Source organism: Salvelinus sp. IW2-2015, linkage group LG26 (assembly GCF_002910315.2).
Source record: "Salvelinus sp. IW2-2015 linkage group LG26, ASM291031v2, whole genome shotgun sequence".
In the NCBI taxonomy this organism is placed as follows: Eukaryota; Metazoa; Chordata; class Actinopteri; order Salmoniformes; family Salmonidae; genus Salvelinus; species Salvelinus sp. IW2-2015.
In genome coordinates this window covers 18756817-18778446 of record NC_036866.1, presented here as the reverse complement: position 1 = coordinate 18778446, position 21630 = coordinate 18756817, and the positions used below count along the sequence as shown (strand labels likewise).

Below are 21630 nucleotides of genomic sequence, written 5' to 3'. Positions count from 1 at the left end.
TGATATGTTAATTCTTAACCCGTCATTTTATACAGTTTGTTCAAAAGGGCGGTTCTGTCAGGCTGACATGCTCTCTGACCTCCCCCAGGGGCATGACTTTTCACTGTGCAAAGTTATGTAAATCAATTATCTCTTATGGCTCCTAAAATCATGTCCCTCTCTAAACAAAAATGCTTTCATAATTTTTCATATTTCATGCACAACGCATCGGATGGACACTTCACACATATAGTGGGTATACTTCCCAAATTACAGTATTTCCTTTATAACAGTTTTAATGACATCACAAAATAACAACCAAACCGACATTAGTGTTTCTTTAGGTCGCCTCTGACCATTCCCCACATTCTATGTTAGATATATTGTTCCAGTATTCACTTTAGAACATGTTAGAGTTTTGGGGGGAAAAGGTCTGTGTAGAGGCACATTCCTCTGGAGAATATTGGAGAGGGAGATGCTGAATGTTCTGTCTTTGATTTACAACAGGGTGTGAGCTGTCAACACCCACCAGTTCCCTTATCCCCCCCTCTATGGGTGAGAGGGGGTATGGTTGAAGTTTTCTATTGCCATGCTGATCTGACCTATTTTGATCCTCACAGGACAGTCATGACACCATGGCATTGCCCTGACTATATTCTGATCAGCTGTCATCTGTTCCCTGTTCAGGTTTGCAGTTCTGAGAGACCCGGCTAACTGGCTTAGTGTGAACCCGGTTAGAGGTACGGTCAACACCTCTGCCAATCTGGACAGAGAGTCGCCTTACGTTCAAGACAACAAATACACTGCCATCTTCATGGCCACAGACAACGGTAAGTCAGAGATTCAGTAAATCTCTTTTAATAGTGATGTGGAGTCCTCAAAAAATGGTGTGATGATAATCTATTCTGCATCTGGAGAGAATGTGGTATAAGGAATATTTCATAAAATTTCATGTCTAATCCTCAAATAATACCCTTACAACTTCAAAGACAGATTTGAAATAGTACATCAACACAAAAAATGGTGTCACGGCCGTCAAATGAAGTAGACCAAAGCGYAGCGTGGTCAGCGTACATATTCCTTTAATTTAGGATGACGCCGACAAAAACAATAAACAATACAAAAACAACCGTGAAGCTTAACAATGTGCCACAAACAAAGTTAACTTCCCACAAAGAAAGGATGGAAAAGGGATACCTAAGTATGGTTCCCAATCAGAGACAACTATAGACAGCTGTCCCTGATTGAGAACCATACCTGGCCAAAACATAGAAATACAAAATCATAGAATGCCCACCCCAAATCACACCTTGACCAAACCAAATAGAGACATAAAAAGGCTCTCTAAGGTCAGGGCGTGACAGTACCCCCCCCCCCCCCCAAAGGTGCGGACTCCGGCCGCAAAACCTGAACCTATAGGGGAGGGTCTGGGTGGGCATCTATCCGCGGTGGTGGCTCAGGTGCGGGACGCAGACCCCGCTCCACCACTGGCTCACCCCACTTTGGTGGAACCTCTGGTGCGGGCCACCTCGTCGCCGACCCCGGACTGGGGACCCTTGTGTGTTGCCCCGGACTGAGCACCCTCGTTGCGGGCCCCGGACTGGGCACCCTCGTTGCGGGCCCCGGACTGGTGACTGTCGCTGGAAGCTCCGGACTGGGGACCCTCGTTGCAGGCCCCGGACTGGGGACCTTCGCTGAGGCCCGGACTGGGGACCGTCGCTGGAGGCTCCGGACTGGAGAATGTCGCTGGAGGCTCCGGAATGGAGAATGTCGCTGGAGGCCTCGCCGACTGGAGACCGTCGCTGGAGGCTCCGGACTGGGGACCGTCGCTGGAGGCTCCGGGCTGGGGACCGTCGCTAGAGGCTCCGGGCTGGGGACCGTCGCTAGATGCTCCGGACTGGAGACCGTCGCTGGAGGCTCCGGACTGGAGCCGTCGTTGGAGGCTTCGTGCCATGACTCCTCACTGGAGGCTTACAATGGATCATCACTGGAGGCTTCTTGCCATGGATCATCACTGGAGGCTTCGTGCCATGGATCATCACTGCGAGGTTCGTGCCATGGATCATCACTGGAGGCTTCTTGCCATGGATCATCACTGGAGGCTTCGTGCCATGGATCATCACTGGAGGCTTCTTGCCATGGATCATCACTGTAGTGAGTAGACGTATGGGCAGTCTGGTATGTGGAGCTGCCACAGGGCTCACCAGGCTGGGGAGACATACAGGAGGCCTGGTTCTGGCAGCAGGCACAGGAGTCACCAGGCTGGGGAGACATACTGGAGGCTTGGTTCTGGCAGCGGGCACAGGACTCACGAGGCTGGAGAGACATACAGGAGGCTTTGTCCTTGGCAGAGGCACCGGATACACTTGGCCGTGGAGGCGCACTGGAGGTCTCAAGCTTAGAGCCTGCACAACCCGTCCTGGCTGGATGGTTATCTTCGCCCTGCACATACGGGGCGCTGGCACAGGACGCACTGGGCTGTGCAGACGCTGTGACACTGAGACACTGTGCGTAGAGCCGGCACAGGATATACTGGGCCGTGGAGGCGCACTGGAGGTCTGGAGAGCAGGGCTGGCACAACCCGTCCTGGCTGGATGCTCACCCTAGCCCGGCAGATGCGAGGAGCTGGGATGTAGCGCACCGGGCTGTGAACGCGCACTGGAGACACCGTGCGCTCCACCGCATAACACAGTGCCTGACCAGTACGACGCTCGCCACGGTAAGCACGAGGAGTTGGCTCAGGTCTCCAACCTGACTCAGCCAATCTCCTCGTGTGCCACCCCCCAGAAAATTCCAGGAAGTACCATTTTGGGTTCCATGTAGAACCCTCTATAGACAGGGTTCTACATGGAAACCAAAACGGTACTACTTGGTACCAAAAGGGTTCTACCTGGAACTCTGTCACTGACTGTGACTTTGAGAGGCATACTCAGACCCACATCACTTGAGCCTTGAGAGAGAGAGGACAGTAGAAGGGGCTCCTCTCTACTAGGAGGACTTCAGGGAACTTCTGATGGCTCCATTAACTTCTCTGCGCTACGGATCCCTTTTACGGGATCCCTTTCTCTAAACAACCGCTAGAATTGCAGGGCGCCAAATGCCAAAATATTACTAAAAATATTTATAATCATGCAATCACAAGTGAAATATACCAAAACACAGCTTAGCTTGTTGTTAATCCACCTATCGTGTCAGATTTTGAAAATATGCTTTGCAGCGAAAGCAATCCAAGCTTTTGTGAGTGTATCAATCAATGCTAGAACAGTTAGCTTTATATTAGCTTGGTTACGAAAGTCAGAAAAGCAATAAAATTAATACGCTTTGGGTTACTGGTCTTTTCTCTCTCCTTTTTCTCTCCATACCTTTTGGACTAATCTTTCGGTCTTTATAGCTTGTTTCTTGCCTAAATCCCTCTCTGTGACTTTCAGTTCTATCCTTCTTAGATGTTCATTCTCTTTGTTCTCAGATTCTATCCCATTCATCATTACAACTTTCTCTTTTCTATCATACAAAAAACAGCCATTTGGGTTGCGCGTTATGTTCAGAAAACGAAAGCCTCGTTCGCTTCGACGAAAATTCCAAAAAGTATCCGTAATGTTCGTAGAAACATGTCAAATGTTTTTTATAATCAACCCTCAGGTTGTTTTTAACAAACATAATCGATAATATTTCAACCGGACCGTAACCTATTCAATAAAAGAGAGAAAGAAAAATGGAGAGCTACCCCTCTCGCGCGCAGGAACTAATCAAAGGACACCTGACTACTTTTGAAAAATCAAAATAAAAGCCTGAAACTATGTCTAAAGCCTGGTCACAGCATGAGGAAGCCATTGGAAAAGGAATCTGGTTGATACCCCTTTAAATGGAAGAAAGACGGGCAAGGAAACACAGATTAAAAAAAAAAAAAAATCACTTCCGGGTTAGATTTCCTCAGGTTTTTGCCTGCAGAATCAGTTTTGTTATACTCACAGACAATATTTTGACAGTTTTGGAAACTTTGGAGTGTTTTATGTCCTAATCTGTAAATTATATATATGCATATTCTACGATCTGGACCTGAGAAATAGTCAGTTTACCTTGGGAACGTTATTTWAAAAATTAAATATAATCTGACCCCTAGCGTCAAGAGGTTAACTTGACTTTCGAAGACCTTAGAAAGGCAGTGTAGGATAGATATAGATCTGTAGCAGTTTGCGTCTACAGTCATCCCCCTTTGAGGARGGGGATGACCGCGGCAGCTTTCCAATCTTTGTGGATCTCAGACGAAACGAAAGAGAGGTTGAACAGGCTAGTAATAGGGGTTGCAACAATTTAGGCGGAGGCTTGGGCAAGTTGCTGTGGGGGGTGCAGGGCTGTTGACAAGGGTAGGGGTAGCCAGGTGGAAAGCATAGCCAGCCATAGAGAAATGCTTATTGAAATTCTCAATTATCGTGGATTTATCGGTGGTGACAGTGTTTCCTAGCCTCATTGCAGTGGGTAGCTGGGAGGAGAGCAGAGGAGCTTGAGCGATAGGAGAGGAGGAAGCCGGGGCGGGACTCCACTCTGGTCCGATGGTGCTCTGGGACTGCAGGGCTGGGGCGAGTCCAGCGGCCGACCAGACTCAGATGACATCTGGAGACAAACATATCTATGAATGTTTCCAGCACTATAGCTGTGTCCACTTCTCACCCTTTCAGTCCCACTCCTTCTTTCACAAGCGAGAGAGAGATGAAGAGAAGTAGCAAGGGAGTAGTGGTTTGAGCAGTTGGAAGAACAAGCATATGAAATGACAGACTGTCTTAGAGGCAGATGATGGGGATGAGACCGCAGGAAAGAAACCCGATCTGGAAGATGGTGTAGTGTGGTGTAGTTTGCCGTTGCCAGCATTAATTATGAGTCTACATTTTGTGCCAGCAGTATTTGACTCATTAATATGCTGAATGTCAATGAAGGGGTTTAATTATCTGCTCTCAATAGCCTAGTTCGGACATCATGATTTGACAGTTATGATTTTTTGCACATTATTCTGTAGAATTATTGTCTGTTATGATGTTCATGCACCGATCAGTCTAGCTGCTGCCGTAACCTGCTAGTAAATCATAGTTTTTGATGGCCATTTGAGCCATGTGTTGTATGTCTAAGAACATGCCCTCTGGGGATATGCTGGAGTAATGGCCCATGTCGCCACAGCTAACCCAGGTTCCGTGCACTGCATGCCATTCTGTGTGTGTGTTTTCTTGTTTGTTTACCTGTGTGTGTGTGTGTGTGTGTGTGTGTGTGTGTGTGTGTGCTGTCTCTTATACACATCTAGATGTGTATAAGAGACATGTGTGTGTGTTTTCTTGTTTGTTTACCTGTGTGTGTGTGTGTGTGTGTGTGTGTGTGTGTGTGTGTGTGTGTGTGTGTGTGTGTGTGTGTGTGTGTGTGTGTGTGTGTGTGTGTGTGTGCGCACCTGGCCTGAGGTAAGTGCTCTGTCATAGACAGGCTGAAGCTTGTCTACAATGATCTTTTAGATGATTGCATGACAACACACCTATACCAGCTACTAACAGGGTATCGATCTAACACACATCTTTATCAGGAACACTCAAAGGAATGTTCCAGGCCTCCAACTGACCAGCAGAGTGCTCTGGCTGGGAGAGAGAGGGGTTGAGGGGGATGGTCCTTGCTTTAGAAGGGAAGGGAGAAAAAGCAAGCGAAAGAGAGCGAAGGTAGAAAATATATACAGATAAAACTAAAGATAAAGTGATTCGGTAGAGAATGGGAAGGAGAAGAGAGATAGATAAAAACAAAGTCTTACTGTATATTATTGTATGGATATAGGCTGGGCGTCTGAGTGAGAGGGTAAAGGAAGACATTGTGATGTGGTCCAGGAGCAGCGTATACTATCATCATTGATTTCCTCGCTCTACTTCCTCCTTTATACTTCAGTAGTTCTTAACTTTTCAGCCAGCAACAAACTTTTTAACATTACAATTATTACACAATACTGACGATGGATCAGCTCCTAGAGATACAGTGTATTACCACCTATGGCTGCAAGTGTGCTATTGAGGCGGCTTATTATACTTAGGCAATAATAATGCACTAAGTCACAGATTGGGTAAATCATTGCACACATTATGTCACACATCATGAAACACATGCAAACATTACAGGCAGTAGCCTAGTTGCAACATATAACTCAATCGATTAAACATGAAATTGATTTCAATACTATTGAAGCAGCCAATAGTATCGACACATGGTCTAACGACTCACTTAGTGAACATTCTCTCTATGTGCTTGTTTGGGAAACACTCTTAAAATGTTGGCTCGTAAATAAAAATGCATCTGGTATGATCATCGTACACTCTTAGAAAAACAGGTGCTATCTAAAACCTAAAAGGTCACATTGAATTTACAATACTAACCTAATTGACGGAGTGAAAAGAATGAAGCCTATACAGAGTGCCTTGTTGATTCCTGTTTGCAACAAGGCACTAAAGTAATACTGCAAAAAATGTGGCAAAGCAATGACATTTTTGTCCTGAATACAAAGGAATACAAGTGCTATGTTTGATGCAAATCCAATACAACACATCATTGAGTACCACTCTCCATATTTTGAAGCATAGTGGTGGCTGTGTCATAGGGCAGCGCACAATTGGCCCAGTGTCGTCCAGGTTTGGCCAGGGTAAGCCGTCATTGTAAAGAAGAGTTTGTTCTTAACTGACTTGCCTAGTTAAGTAAAGGTTAAAAAAAATAAAATAAAAATGTTATGGGTATGCTTTTATTCGTTGAGGACTGGGGACTTTATCAGGATATAAAAGAAACGGAATGGCGCTAAGGACAGGCAAAATCCTAGAGGAAAATCTGGTTCAGTCTGCTTTCCATTAGACAGTGGGTATTGAATTCACCTTTCAGTAACAATAACCTAAAACACAAGGCCAAATCTACACTGGAGTTGCTTACCAAAAAGACGTGAATGTTCCTGAGTGGCCGAGTTACAGTTTTGACATAAATCTACTTGGAAATCTATGGCAAGACTTGAAAATGGTTGTCTAGCAATGATCAACAACCAATCTGACAGAGCTTGAAGAATTTAGAAAATAATCTTAGGCAAATGTTGCACAATCCAGGTGTGGAAAGCTCTTAGAGACGTACCCAGAAAGACTCACAGCTGTAATCGCTGCCAAAGGTGATTCTACAAAGTATTGACTCAGGGGTGTGAATACTTATGTACATTAGATATTTCTTTATAACCTTTTCAATGCATTTGTAAAAATGTCTAAAAGCATGTTTTCACTTTGTCATTATGGGGTATTGTGTGTAGATGGGTGAGAAAAAAACTAATATTTAATCAACTTGGAACACAGGCTGTAACACAACAAAATGTGGAATAAGTCAAGTGGTAGGAATACTTTCTGAAGGCACTGTATTTTCATCTTTTTTACCTTTTTTGCTTTCAGGCCCACAGGGAAGGGGTGGTAGAGGCTTATTTGGTTGCAGGGATGGAGGGTGACTTTATGTACATGTTGAATATTATTGCCTGCCTGTGATTTGAACCCCTCACAGAAAAGAAAATGTATAATAAAAAGTTGGTATCAAAAAAATAATAAAAATCCTCATAGACTTCCTGGTTCTAACAGTCAGGGGTCACCTCACCTGGGTGTCCTCCATTTGCCCTGCAGCCAGTCAGAGAGCAGTGAGGTGAGGACTGTGCTCAGTCTGCGTGGCCGAGCCATTGTTCTACAAGAAGGAGAAATAAATGGATCCATGTTGCACTCGTTGGTGTGTGAAGTTGCAGATTTGCCTGAATTACCTCGCCCCTATGTTCCAGATACACTGTAAAACATTTCTCTGCTTATCAGAAAACGCTCCTTCTTTTTGGAATGAATGGGTGAATTCCACAGAGCTTTGCCTCACTACAACACCTGATGGCCTTGCACAGTGGCGCTGTCAGAAAGATGAAGGTAAAGGAGAGATACTGTTTTTAGGAGAAGGGGTTTCCTGGGTGTTTATTTTGGACTCCCTCGTCAGTGGGATTATCTCCTGATCTCTAATGCCCTACTGAGGACTCTTTCAGTCCCCCTTGTGTGTATTTTACATGCTTTTGGCCATTTCCTGCAGTCAAATGACCAAATTGCCCTCTAGTGGCCTCATTGATGGAATATATTTATATTTTTCAAAATGTCATCATTAATACATTCATAAAAGTGTTTCTATGTCAAACGGTTTTGTTATATTTCAGTCTTCTGTGATGTATATAAAGTGTAATATTGGGATGCAAAGTCAACATTTTATACATTAAATATTTCTCTATATCTGACATGGTACAGGTGTCTTCTTTTTTTTTAAGCCCATAACCATGTGTGTGAGGTGTATAGTTTTGTTTCAAAGTAGATTTAAGACTACCAAGGAACACTCTGTGTGATCCTGATTTAGCCCACTGCAGTAAAAGGTTAATGTGTTTGTGTTGAACATTTCCAAGGTTTGGGTCTGAATCCTATCTGCTTATCTAATAATGGTCTCACTCCCAAAACCCCCTACCACTATGTGAGATAGTAAAAGCTACAAGGAAAAAGAAACATGCACATGTTTATGTGAATGCTCTAGTCTAGTCAAGGTCTTAGGTGATGTTCAGTGTCAGCATTGTGTTGCTGTTTACGGTGCAGCCAACAGTCCTGCATGTTGTTGAATGGCTCTTTATCAAAATGTGAAACACACTCCTGGTGGGCTGCACTTGTCAGTTAGAGTGATGAATACATTATCAAAGCCCCCCTACCACCCGCCACCTTGCCTCATATCAGCAGCTCTTTATGTATGCATGAAGGAGCGGAGCGCGGTTTGTTTACGGTGACATACTCGACCTCCATACAGATGCTATGTAGAGGAAGAGCCCGCTCAGAACACCGCTGCACTGCGCGCCCACCCAGGGATATTATCCACACACATTTAAGCAGGGTGATGCCTTGGTATTCATCAGAGCAAACTGGCTTCCGTTCTAGTTTAATTGAAAGCTAAGAAGGAGCAGCGAGCGAGGTGTCTGTGTGTTTTGTATCTCAGCTCTGGTGCACAGCTCCATAGAGATCTGATTCAACATGATTCAGATTCCTTTGGCAGCTCATCGCCACAGGCCAGAATGTAGTCTCATAACCCCGGATGAGCTGAGGACATGTCAATCAAACACCTGTACTGTCTGCAGTACTCTGCACTATTCAACTTAAAGAACAACAACTCCATCCGTGCTTCACTTAGTGAAAAAATCAGTGCTCTTCGCCTCCATTAACGATATGCCTCTCTCCTGTCAGTACCTCAGATAACTTCTGCTCTGCTTGTCCTGCATCATTGCTATGCTAAGTGCAAAGAATGAGATGTTTGTCCCCGTAATGGCCTGAGTAATTTCCAGCATTCAGAACTGTTCTGATACAATGATTTAGAGCGAAGTGTCTGTTATGTCTGATCCACATCTCCAGTCAGACAGTGTGTTGAATCAGAGGGTGATAGAGAGAGAAGGAATTGAGATGGAGTAACGCTAACTAGCAGAGTACAGGGAGACTGTCTCCACAGGGACAGCAGTGTGACTCATCATGTGTCAGCCCACTGCAATACATCTGCATTCTAGATCAGTCACCACTGACTATGCCTCTGTCTGATATACTGCTGATCTACATTCTATAGATCTGTGTCTGGGTGTGCTTTCACTGCTTATTAAGGAACTCAGTGAGGGCCTTGATTCACATCATTGACGAATCAATGCCTGGCTAATTTGGGATTTGAGACTGATTGTGATTTTAACAGATTGAAGCATTCTGAATGGACTGGAACAGCTCTGACTGGCCTGCTGGCTGGCTAGGCTAGCTGCACCAATAAAGGTTTTTAAAAGACCTCTGCTTCCCCTCAACATCTAGCAACAAAACAAGCTGTCTCATAGAGGTCCTTCCAGCAGCCAGGTCTGCGGAGCACAGGCTCCCATACAAGAGAGAGATAGAAAGGGATGGGAGAATGAGCCAGGATACCTCACCCCTCTGAGTGGACTGAGTGCTGCTTTGAAGCTTTGCACCCTCTGTGTTTTAGTCAGAGCTGTCCCTTTATGAGGAGTAAAGCTGCAGGTGAGGAGGTTAACTACATAGCAGACATGTGTTTCTGCACAGCCAATCAATTATGACCCAGAGCTTTGAAGCGGGCAGTGCAGGGGAGGACAGAGTGGGTAGGGGGAGAGGAGCCAGCATCCGGTCTGGTCTAATGGCATTGTAATGGGATATGGTCGGGAAGCGGAGGAGATTACAGTCCAACGCTGCCTCGCCTTCTGTTTTCTCCCCTGTCTCGTGTCTCTGTCTCATTAACCTTGCCRCTCTATATCTATATATCTCTCTCTCTCTTTCATATTCAATTCAATTTCAATTTAATGGGCTTTATTGGCATGGGAAACATGTTTACATTGCCAAAGCAAGTGATATAAATAATAAACAAAAGTGAAATAAACAATTGTAAAAATACAGTAAACATTAAACTCACAAAAGTTCCAAAAGAATATGTCTATATACAGTGTTGCAATTATGTGCAAATAGTTAAAGTACAAAAGGGAAAATAAATAAACATCAATATAGGCTGTATTTATGGTAGTGTTTGTTCTTCACTGGTTGCCCTTTTCTTGTGGCAACAGGTCACAAATATTGCTGCTGTGATTGCACACTGTGGTATTTCACCCAATAGATATGGGAGTTTATCAAATTTGGATTAATTTTCAAAATCTTTGTGGGTCTGTGTAATCTGAGGGAAATATGTGTCTCTAATATGGTTATACATTTGGCAGGAGGTTAGGAAGTGCAGCTCAGGTTCCACCTCATTTTGCGGGCAGTGTGCACATAGCCTGTCTTCTCTTGAGAGTCATGTCTGCCTCAAAAGCAAGGATATGCACACTGAGTCTGTACATAGTCAAAGATGTCCTTCAATTTGAGTCAGTAACAGTGGTCAGGTATTCTGACACTGTGTACTCTCTGTTTAGGGCCAAATAAAAAAATATAAATAAATTTAGGCCTCTTGACCTGGCCAAGCTAAAGCAAAGCAGTTCGACACATACAACAACACAGAGTTACACATGGAATAAACAAATACAGTCAATAATACAGTGGAACAAAAAGTATATATACAGTGTGTGCAAATGAGGTACGATAAGGGAGGTAAGGCAAAAATATAGGCCATAGTGGCGAGGTAATTGCGATATAGCAATTAAACACTGGAGTGATAGATGTGCAGAAGATGAATGTGCAAGTAGAGATACTGAGGTGCAAAGGAGCAAAATAAATAAATAAATACAGTATGGGGATGAGGTTGGTGGATGGGCTATTTACAGATGGGCTATGTACAGGTGAAATGATCTGTGAGCTGCTTTGACAGCTGGTGCTTGAAGTTAGTGATGGAGATAAGAGTCTCCAGCTTCAGCGATTTTTGCAGTTCATTCCAGTCATTGGCAGCAGAGAACTGGAAGGAAAGGCGGCCAAAAGAGGATTTGGCTTTGGGGGTGACCAGTGAAATATACCTGCTGGAGCGTGTGCTGCAGGTGGGTGCTGCTATGGTGACCAGTGAGCTGAGATAAGGCGGGGCTTTACCTATCAAAGACTTGTAGATGACCTGGAGCCAGTGGGTTTGGCGACGAGTATGAAGCGAGTGCCAGCCAACGAGAGCATACAGGTCACAGTGGTGGGTAGTATATGGGGCTTTGGTGACAAAACGGATGACACTGTGATAGACTGCATCCAATTTGTTGAGAAGAGTGTTGGGGGATATTTTGTAAATGACTTCGCTGAAGTCGAGGATTGGTAGGATAGTCAGTTTTACGATGGTATGTTTGGCAGCATGAGTAAAGGTTGCTTTGTTGCGAAATAGGAAGCAGATTCTAGATTTAATTATGGATTGGAGATGCTTAATGTGGATCTGGAAGGAGAATTTACAGTCTAACCAGACACCTAGGTATTTGTAGTTGTCCACATATTCTAGGTCAGAACCGTCCAGAGTAGTGATGGTGGACGGGCGGGCAGGTGTGGGCAGCGATGGGTTGAAGAGCATGCATTTGTTTTACTTGCATTTCAGAGCAGTTGAAGGCCACAGAAGGAGAGTTGTATGGCATTGAAGCTCGTCTGGAGGTTAGTTAACACAGTGTCCAAAGAAGGGCCAGAAGTATACAGAATGGTGTCGTCTGCGTACAGGTGGATCAGAGAATAACCAGCAGCAAAAGCGACAGTCATTTGAGAAACCAAGGCTGTTGAGTCTGCCGATAAGAATATGGTGATTGACAGAGTCGATAGCCTTGTTCAGGTCGATGAATACGGCTGCACAGTAATGTCTCTTATTGATGGCGGTTATGATATTGTTTAGGACCTTGAGCGTGGCTGAGGTGCACCCATGACCAGCTCGGAAGCCAGATTGCATAGCGGAGAAGGTAAGGTGGGATTCGAAGTTGACCGGGGTAGGGGTAGCCAGGTGAAAAGCATGGCCAGCCGTAGAGAAATGCTTATTGAAATTCTCAATTATCTTGGTTTTATTGGTGGTGGCATTCTATTTTTTGCTAAGTCTTTTTGTAAATTCTTTCCAATGTATCAAGTAATTATCTTTTTGTTTTCTCATGATTTGGTTGGGTCTAATTGTGTTGCTGTCCTGGAGCTCTGTGGGATCTGTTTGTGTTTGTGAACAGAGTTCCAGGACCAGCTTGCTTAGGGGGATCTTCTCCTGATGAGGACAGGGGGTGCTGTTTTCACTTTGGGGGAAAATCGTTCCCAATTTAAACGGCCTCGTACTCAATTCTTGCTCRTACAATATGCATATTATTATTACTATTGGATAGAAAACACTCTCTAGTTTCTAAAACCGTTTGAATTTTGTCTGTGGGTAAAACAGAACTCATTTGGCAGCACACTTTGTGACCAGGAAGTGGAAAGTCTGAAATCTATGTTCTGTTCAAGGACCTGCCTATAAATGGGCATGTACGGGATGGGACTTATACGTGCACGTCATACACCTTCCCCTAGATGTCAAGAGGAAGTGAGAGGAGAAAGGAGTTGATTATCTTGTTCTGAGGTGGAATACATCCTCTTGGAACCAACGTGTCCCCATTTTCTGTTTTCTGCAAGCGCGTGCAGTGACCTGTTATTGCCTTCTGAAAAGCTGTCGTTTATGGGCGAATACTATCTCCTGCGTTGATTTTATTTGATACATGTCACAATATCATCGTAAAGTATGTTTTTTCAATATAGTTTTATTAGATATTTGACATTTTTTCGGGACGTTAGGCGTGTTGCTTTGTCTGCATATGTTCAGGAAGGATGCTTTCGCGCCACTTGGCCAGTGTGCTTGCTAATTCAAGAGGAAAAACGAAGTTCTGAACAAACAAAGACGGTTCTGACAAAGGACCCCTTGTACAACATCTGATGGAAAATCACCAAAGGTAGAACCCATTTTGGATGCAATTTCATATATCTGTCGAACGTGTTACTATTATTTTTGCGTTCAGGTTTTGGGCTTTCACTTACCATAACTAAGCCTTATGTCGTAATGAAGATAGTTTTAGAATTCTAACACTGCGATTGCATTAAGAACTAATGAATCTATCGTTTCCTAACAACATGTATTTTTTTGTAATGTTTATGAATAGCTATTTGCGCAGAATAGGTTGAGAGTCTAATAGAATATCTGCACATTCTGGGAAAAAGATGCTACGTTAGCATATTGTGTAACCACTGATTTCAGCTCTAAATATGCACATTTTCGAACAAAACATAAGTGTATGTAACCTGATGTTATAGGACTGTCATCTGAGGAAGGTTTATGAGGTTAGTGAAAATTAATATCTTTTGCTGGTTTATTCGCTAAACGCTAACGTGCCTATTGCTATCGCTAACGTGCCTTGATGAATGAATGCGGTAGTGTGGTAGGCTATTGTAGTAAGCTAATATAATGCTATATTGTGTTTTCGCTGTAAAACACTTAAAAAATCTGAAATATGGCTGGATTCACAAGATGTTTGTCTTTAATTGCTGTACACCATCGATTTTCAGAAATGTTTTATGATGAGTATATAGCTAATTTCACGTTGGTCTCTATAATTACTCTGGCTGCTTCGGTGCTATTTTTTGACGTTAGCTGTGATTGTTAGCTGCATTGTAAAACTGATTTATACCTCAAATATGCACATTTTTCGAACAAAACATAGATTTATTGTGTAACATGTGTATAGGACTGTCATCTGATGAAGTTGTTTCTGGTTAGTTTGGTTGGTTCTAGGTTAGTTAGGTTGGCTTTGTGCATGCTACCTGTGCTGTGAAAAATGTCTGTCCTTTTTTGTATTTGGTGGTGAGCTAACATAAATATACGTGGTGTTTTCGCTGTAAAACATTTAAAAAATCGGACATGTTGGCTGGATTCACAAGATGTGTATCTTTCATTTGCTGTATTGGACTTGTTAATGTGTGAAAGTTAAATATTTCTAAAAAATATTTTTTGAATTTCGCGCTCTGGCTTTTCAGTGGAATGTGGGAGGAGTTCCGCTAGCGGAACGCTGGGGCTAGAAAGGTTAATTTCTCTGTAGGTGATGGCTTTGTTATTGAGGATTTGGGAATCGCTTCCTTTTAGGTGTTTGTAGAATTTAACGTCTTTTGTTTGTCAATTTGGTTGCTGTTTACCCATATCCCCGGTATTTATTGGTGTCAAATTTGTCTCCATTTTTGTGGATTGGGGTGATCAGTCCTTGGTTACAAATATTGGGGAATGTGCCAGAGCTAAGGATGATGTTAAAGAGCTTAAGTATAGCCAATTGGAATTTTCTGGTCTATATATTTTATCATTTCATTCAGGATAGCATCAACCCCACATGCCTTTTTGGGTTGGAGAGTTTGTATTTTGTCCTGTAGTTCATTCAATGTAATTGGAGAATCCAGTATGTTCTGGTAGTCTTTAATAGTTGATTCTGAGATTTGTATTTGATCATTGTTAAAGAGCTAAAAAGATTAGAGAAGTGGTTTATCCATACATATTCATTTTAGATAGATACCTCTTCGTGTTGTTGTTTGTTTAGAGTTCTCCAATTTTCCCAGAAGTGGTTAGATTCTATTGATTCTTCAATTACATTGAGCTGATTTCTGACGTGCTGTTCCTTCTTTTTCCGTAATGTATTTCTGTATTGTTTTAGTGATTCACCATAGTGAAGGCGTAGGCTCAGGTTTTCTGGATCTCTATGTTTTTGGTTGGATAGGTTTCTAAATTTCTGTCTTAGGTTTTTGCATTCTTCATCAAATCCTTTGTCATCGTTGTTCATTTTCTTAGGTTGTCTGCTTGAAATGTTTAGATATGATAAGGAAGCTGAGAGGTCAAATGTACTGTTTAGGTTTTCTACCTCCAAGTTTACACCTTCACTATTACATTGAAACTTTTTGTGCAGGAAATTGTCTGGAAGGGATTCTATTTGTTGTTGCCTAATAGTTTTTTGGTAGATTTCCACAATATTTTCCTTCCATCTATAGAATGTCTTAATATTATTCAGTTCCTTTGGCTTTGATGCCTCATAATTAAGCATAGCTCTGTTCAAATAGTGATTTTGCTGTGATCTGATATGGGGTGTCAGTGGACTGACTGTGAAGTAGTCTACAGTACTACTGCCAAGRGATGAGCTATAGGTGTACCTAGCATAGGAGTCCGCTCAAAGCCTACCATTGACTATGTACATACCCGGCATCTGACAGAGCTGCATGAGTTGTGACCCTTGTTTGTCGGATATGTTGTCGTAGTTGTGTCTAGGGGGGCATATAGGGGGAATGCTGTCACCTCCAGGTAGGTGTTTGTCCCCCTGTGTGCTGAGGGTGTTGGATTCTTGTCCAGTTCTGGCATTTAGTTCGCCACAGACTAGTACTTGTCCCTGAGCCTGGAAATTGTTGATCTCCCCCGCTAGGATAGAGAAGCTATCATTGTTAAAGTATGGGGATTATTTTGGGGGATATAGATCGCACATATGAGGAATTTTTTTTCTCTGTTGAGATCATTTCCTTATTAATTTCTAGACAGATGTAAAATGTTGCTGTTTTGACTAAATTAATAGAGTGGGTTAGGTCTGCTCTATACCAAATTAGCATACCCTGTTTCACACCTGGTAGTTTGGTGGATGGTACTACCAGCTCTCTGTAACCTAGAGGGCAACCAGTGGGTACATCTCCTTTATACCATGTTTCTGGTAGGATGACAATGTCTGTATTTAAAATTTCTTTGATGAAGTCTGGGTCTTTAGGCCAAATGCAGATGACCACAGACCTTGTCTTTTTTATCTTTATTTAACTAGGCAAGTCAGTTAAGAACAAATTCTTATTTTCAATGATGGCCTAGGAACAGTGGGTTAACTGCCTTGTTCAGGGGCAGAATGACACATTTTTACCTTGTCAGCTCGGGGATTCGATCTTGCAACTTTCAGTTACTAGTCCAACACTCTAACCCCTATGCTACTTGCCTCCCCTATATTCCAGGATGAGATGGTAAAAGCTTTGTGTTCCATATTGTCTAGTGTTGTTTTTGTGTGGTTTAGGCCCGGACCATCACAGTAGGTGTGAGCAGAGCATTTTTAGCATCTGCATACATACCTCTTAGGTCGCAGGATGGGGCTTAGGCGGGTGTAATAGTGGGGGTTGGGCCTGTTGCTCTGCTCACGGCCTGGGCATATGTCCTGCTGTCATGTTGAGGTCCTTGCCACAGGGGTTGAGGGAAGGAAGAGAATAATTGTTTAATTGGTCAAACATTTCGGGCCGCCTTCCACAAGCTTCCCACAATAAATTGGGTGAATTTTGGCCCATTCCTCCTGACAGAGATTGAGTAACTGACTCAGGTTTGTAAGGCCTCCTTGCTCACACACATTGTTCAGTTCGACCACAAATGTTATATAGGATGAGGTCAGGGCTTTGTGATGGCCACTCCAATACCTCGATAATTTTGTACCTGTTCCTCCAGCATCTTCACAAGGTCCTTTGCTGTTGTTCTGGGATTGATTTGCACTTTTCGCACCAAAGTACGTTCATCTCTAGGAGACAGAACGCGTCCCCTTCGTGAGCAGTATGATGGCTGCGTGGTCCCATGTGTGTATACTTGCATACTATGTTTTACAGATGAACGTGGTACCTTCAGGAATATGCTCCAAGGATGAACCAGACTTGTGGAGATCTACAATTTTTTTCTCTGAGGTCTTGGCTGATTTTCTTTTGATTTCCCATGATGTCAAGCAACGAGGCACTGAGTTGAAGACTGCCTTGAAAGACATCCACAGGTAACACCTTCAATTGACTCAAATTATGTCATTTAGCCCATCAAGAAGTTCTAAAGCAATGACAAATTTTCTGGAATTTTACAAGCTGTTTAAATGCCAACAGTCAACTTGATGTATGTAAACTTCTGATCCATTGGAATGTGATACATTGAATTATAAGTGAAATAATCTGTCTGTAAAGAATTGTTGAAAAAAAATTACTATCTGTCATGCACAAGGTAGATGTCTTAACCGACTTGCCAAAACTGTAGTTTGTTAACAAGAAATTTGTGGAGGGGTTGAAATATTAGTTTTAATGACTCCAACCTAAGTGTATGTAAACTTCCGACTTGTAGTGCCCAACTGTAGTGCCCTCTGTTCACCATTGTCTTGTCGGTTATTGTTCCCATGTACGTTGATCTGTGAGTACCTGTGCTTTGTTATTTCGGCTTTCGTGCTGTGTGTATTGTGCACTTGTAATTATGGGACTCATCCCGTGTATTGTTGTGCATTATTATCACGGGTCTCGCCATGTGTAGTGTATGCGGTCTCGTCTATTTATTAGAGGTTACCCTCGCTCTTTTGTTTGGGGCTACACTCTGTGTTTTTGTATACGTGTTTGTTTTGGGCTTCGTTTGGGGCTTCGTTTTCATGGCATGTTGTATATTTTGGGTGGAGTATTAAACCCCCCTATTCCGAGTTCCTGCTACTGTCTCCAATCATTTACATAACGTGACAGCAAGCTTAACCATCATGGCGTATTACAACATGGTAAATGGCATAATCAACAGTACTTCTTTAAATACAATTTGAGTAATCAATACCTCATTTGTTATCTCAGTCAATTCTCGGGACCACCCATAGGAAAATGAATGCACGAATGGCTGTACGTCGCTTTGGATAAAAGTGTCTGTTAAAATAGCATATTATTATTATATACTGTATATTATTATTACAAGGTTAATCACATCTGAGATCTCATAGTTGAAAGGGGATGTGAATGTCAAAAAACACCTAAATATAAAATGTTCAACACACTGTATCCCTTGTGATTTAAGCATGGCAGGAAACTGATCTGTCATTAATGTCAGTGTTCTTTCTAACTAGGGACTTGTTGGAACCTGCTATGTCAAAGACAAACCATTAAACTGCAGCCTCCCAGCCTGCTGGCCAGGCCTCCCTCTAAGAACAAAGCAGCTGATTGGCCTCCCATGTCTGTCTAATGAGAAGACAAACTAGGAGGATGAGTCCAGTCACAACCCCTTGGCAGCTTTCATCACTAACGCCCACGCCATGCCACCGCTTTGTGCGACTCTGAAATGTCCTTAAGTCCAGAGGAAGAAAATACACGATGAAGCCTTTTTTTTCTCACAAGAGACTTATAACAGAAAGTGACAGCTGGCCATTGGTAAAGCCACTGGGCGGTATTTCTATTACTATTTATACTTCATTTAATTAGAAGTGGTTAAAAAGTTCAGCGTAACACCAGTGACAAACAGTAATACAATACATCTTCACCATGGCAAACTAATTTGACCATGGACAATAGACAGATTTGTAACAACAACAAACTTTTCTCTGTTGCCAATTTAACAGGAGTGTCCTTTAATCACAGACAGGGAACTCTGAAGGACGACTGCTTTTCTTCTCTAAGGGCTCTCTCTCTGGCGAGGATAAAACAACTTGTTTGGCCAGAGAGAGGGAGAGAGAGAGTGGAATGGAGAGAGAGAATAGGGAAGAAAGAGAGAGAGCTCCTGATTTTATCTGCAAAAAAGATAGAATTAGAGTTGGATAAATGTAGATAAAGTGAATTCAATCAAATCAAAATTCCATACCTAAAACCTTGATTTTGGACAAAATCACCTGAATGGACTATTACTACCAAGACTATAAAAAAAAAACTTCTAACAAACCAAAACATGCAGAAGAAAAACAGCAGAAACTGTAATAGCTTCCAACACAAAACCGAGTGAGTAATATTCAGTCTGTATCACGCCCTGACCGTAGATTGCTTGGTATGTTGTATGTATGTTTCACCGGAGACTAGAGGCCTCCGTGAGGATCCATGGCACGAAGCCTCCAGTGAGGATCCATGGCACAAAACTCCAGTGAGGAGTTATGGCATGAGGCCTCCAACGAAGGACGTCAGTCCGGAGCCTCCAGCAACGCCTCTAGTCCGGAGCCTCCAGCATCTCCCTCTAGTCCGGAGCCTCTAGTCCGGAGCCTCCAGCGACGCCCTCTAGTCCGGAGCCTCCAGCGTCGGCCTCTAGTCCGGACCTCCACGGACGCCCTCTAGTCCCGAGCCTCCAGCAGCGCCCTCTAGTCCGGAGCCTCCAGCGACGTCCTCAGCCCGGAGCATCCAGCGTCGCCCTCTAGTCCGGAGCCCTCCAGCGACGCCCTCTAGCCCGGAGCCTCCAGCGACGCCTCTATTCCGGAGCCTCCAGCAACGGGCTTCAGTCAGGAGCAGAGTCTCCCCCTGTCCGGAGCAGCCAGAGTCTCCCTCCTGTCCGGAGCAGCCAGAGTCTCCCTCTGTCCGGAGCAGCCAGAGCTCCCTCCTGTCCGCGACAGCCAGAGTCTCCCTCCTGTCCGAGCAGCCAGAGTCTCCCTCCTGTCCGGAGCAGCCAGAGTCTCCCTCCTGTCCGGGGCCCGCTGCGAGGGTCCCCGGTCCGGGGTCGGCGGTAAGGCCAAGTCCCGCACCAGAGCCGCCACCGCGGTGAAATGCCCACCCAGACCTCCCCTATTGGTTCAGGTTTGCGGCCGAGTCCGCACCTTTGGGTGGGGGGGGGTACTGTCACGCCCTGACGTAGATGGCTTTGTATGTTTCTATTTTTAGTTTGGTCAGGGTGTGATGTGGGTGGGATTCATGTCTGGGTATTCTATGTTGTAGTCTAGGTTTTCTGTTTCTGTGTGTTTGGCCTGGTGTGGTTCCCAATCAGAGGCAGCTGTCATCGTTGTCCTCGATTGGGAGCCATATTTATAGCCTGTTTTCCCCACTTTTGTTTGTGGGTGGTTGTTTCCTGTTTAGTGTTTTGTTTCACCTTTCAGGACTGTTCGTTGTCGTTTTTTTGTTGTTTGTCAAGTGTTTTTGTATTATAAAAAAAATAGACCACTTACCACGCTGCACCTTGGTCCTCCTCTCCTTCTCCAGACGACAATCGTTACAGTCTGATGCTACTTCTGAAGCCAAAAAATAAAAGGCAATAATCTCTAGGTCATTTTGTTATATAAAGCTAAATAAATAAGCATACTAAGCTACCAAGATGCTGTGACAGAACAGACCTGCAGCACCTTCAATTAGCACTGAAGTGTGAAATCAGATGTGTGATGCAAAACCCCAATGGCTTATCCTGTCCCAGAAGTCATTACAATACAGTACCTATGATATTAAGAATAACCCTGCAAGGAATAAGTACAAAAAAAGCTCCTCAAGGACAATCCAGAGACACTATTTGCTGACTGCTACAAGGAGGGGAATGTAAACAACTTAGCTGAAGACAAGGTCAGAAAGCTGAGGTGTGACATAGAGCAGGACCTCCCTCAGACAAGCCAGCAGAACAGCCCACCTCAGACCCGGAGCACAACCTCAACACCACAATGGGACAGACAACACAGGACCCACCCCTCCCAACAGCCCTGTCAGCTCCCCGATAGCCCTCCTGACAACCCCTCCACATCCACTGAGGACACACAAACGCCAGAGATTGACTCCCTCATTGACTCAAATGGCAAATACATTCAAGAGGAGAAACTTTTTCCCAAACACAACGTGGCAAAACTCTGGTACCAAACACTAGGCATGCCCTGGAGCTGTTATCAGAGGACAGACTAGGTTTCCCCAGCCACATCATAATTCACATGGGCACAAATGACCTGAGTGCCCAGCAGGAAAGGGGGCAACAGCATTCAAGGGAATAGAAAAAGCTTCTTCCACTTTCCCCAATGCACAAGTGGTTATCTCCACCCTGCTACCACAAAAATACTTTCACCCTGCCACCATACAGTGGGTGAATGCAAGCATTTCACGAGACTGTGCCTCAAACCTAATGTCTACCTGACCCACCATTCCACCCTGGACTTGAACAGCCTTTAAGACCAGGTCCACCTTACAAGGCAACAATCCCAACTTTTGCCAGGACCCTGAACGACGTCACCCTCAACTGTAGCCCAGCACCTCACACAGGAGCAACAGAGCTGACACCCCGCCCGCCAGACCAGCGAGACACCCTTCCAGACCTGCAAGACCCCCTCCTGAAAGACCTGCACCGAGATAACCCACGCCAAAGAGACCTACACCCAGACCACAGTATCACCAGCCACACACAAACCAGCTAAGACCACCCCAAGCAAACCCTGGCCACACCCTATAGACCCCCCCCCCCCCATATCAGACCCAATGCCCCTTCTGCCACCCCATG

At 44.0% G+C, this 21630-nt stretch overlaps 1 protein-coding gene across 2 annotated transcripts in view; it reads left to right on the top strand.

Annotated features, from left to right (window-relative positions):
• The window catches only part of LOC111953069 (cadherin-13-like), a 692508-nt gene that overhangs the window by 631225 nt on the left and 39653 nt on the right, over positions 1-21630 (top strand). For both annotated transcript variants that reach the window (XM_070435180.1, XM_023972160.2), the window contains one exon: positions 667-809. In XM_070435180.1, the coding sequence (XP_070291281.1) occupies positions 667-809 (143 nt within the window). The remainder of the gene's footprint in view (positions 1-666; positions 810-21630) is intronic.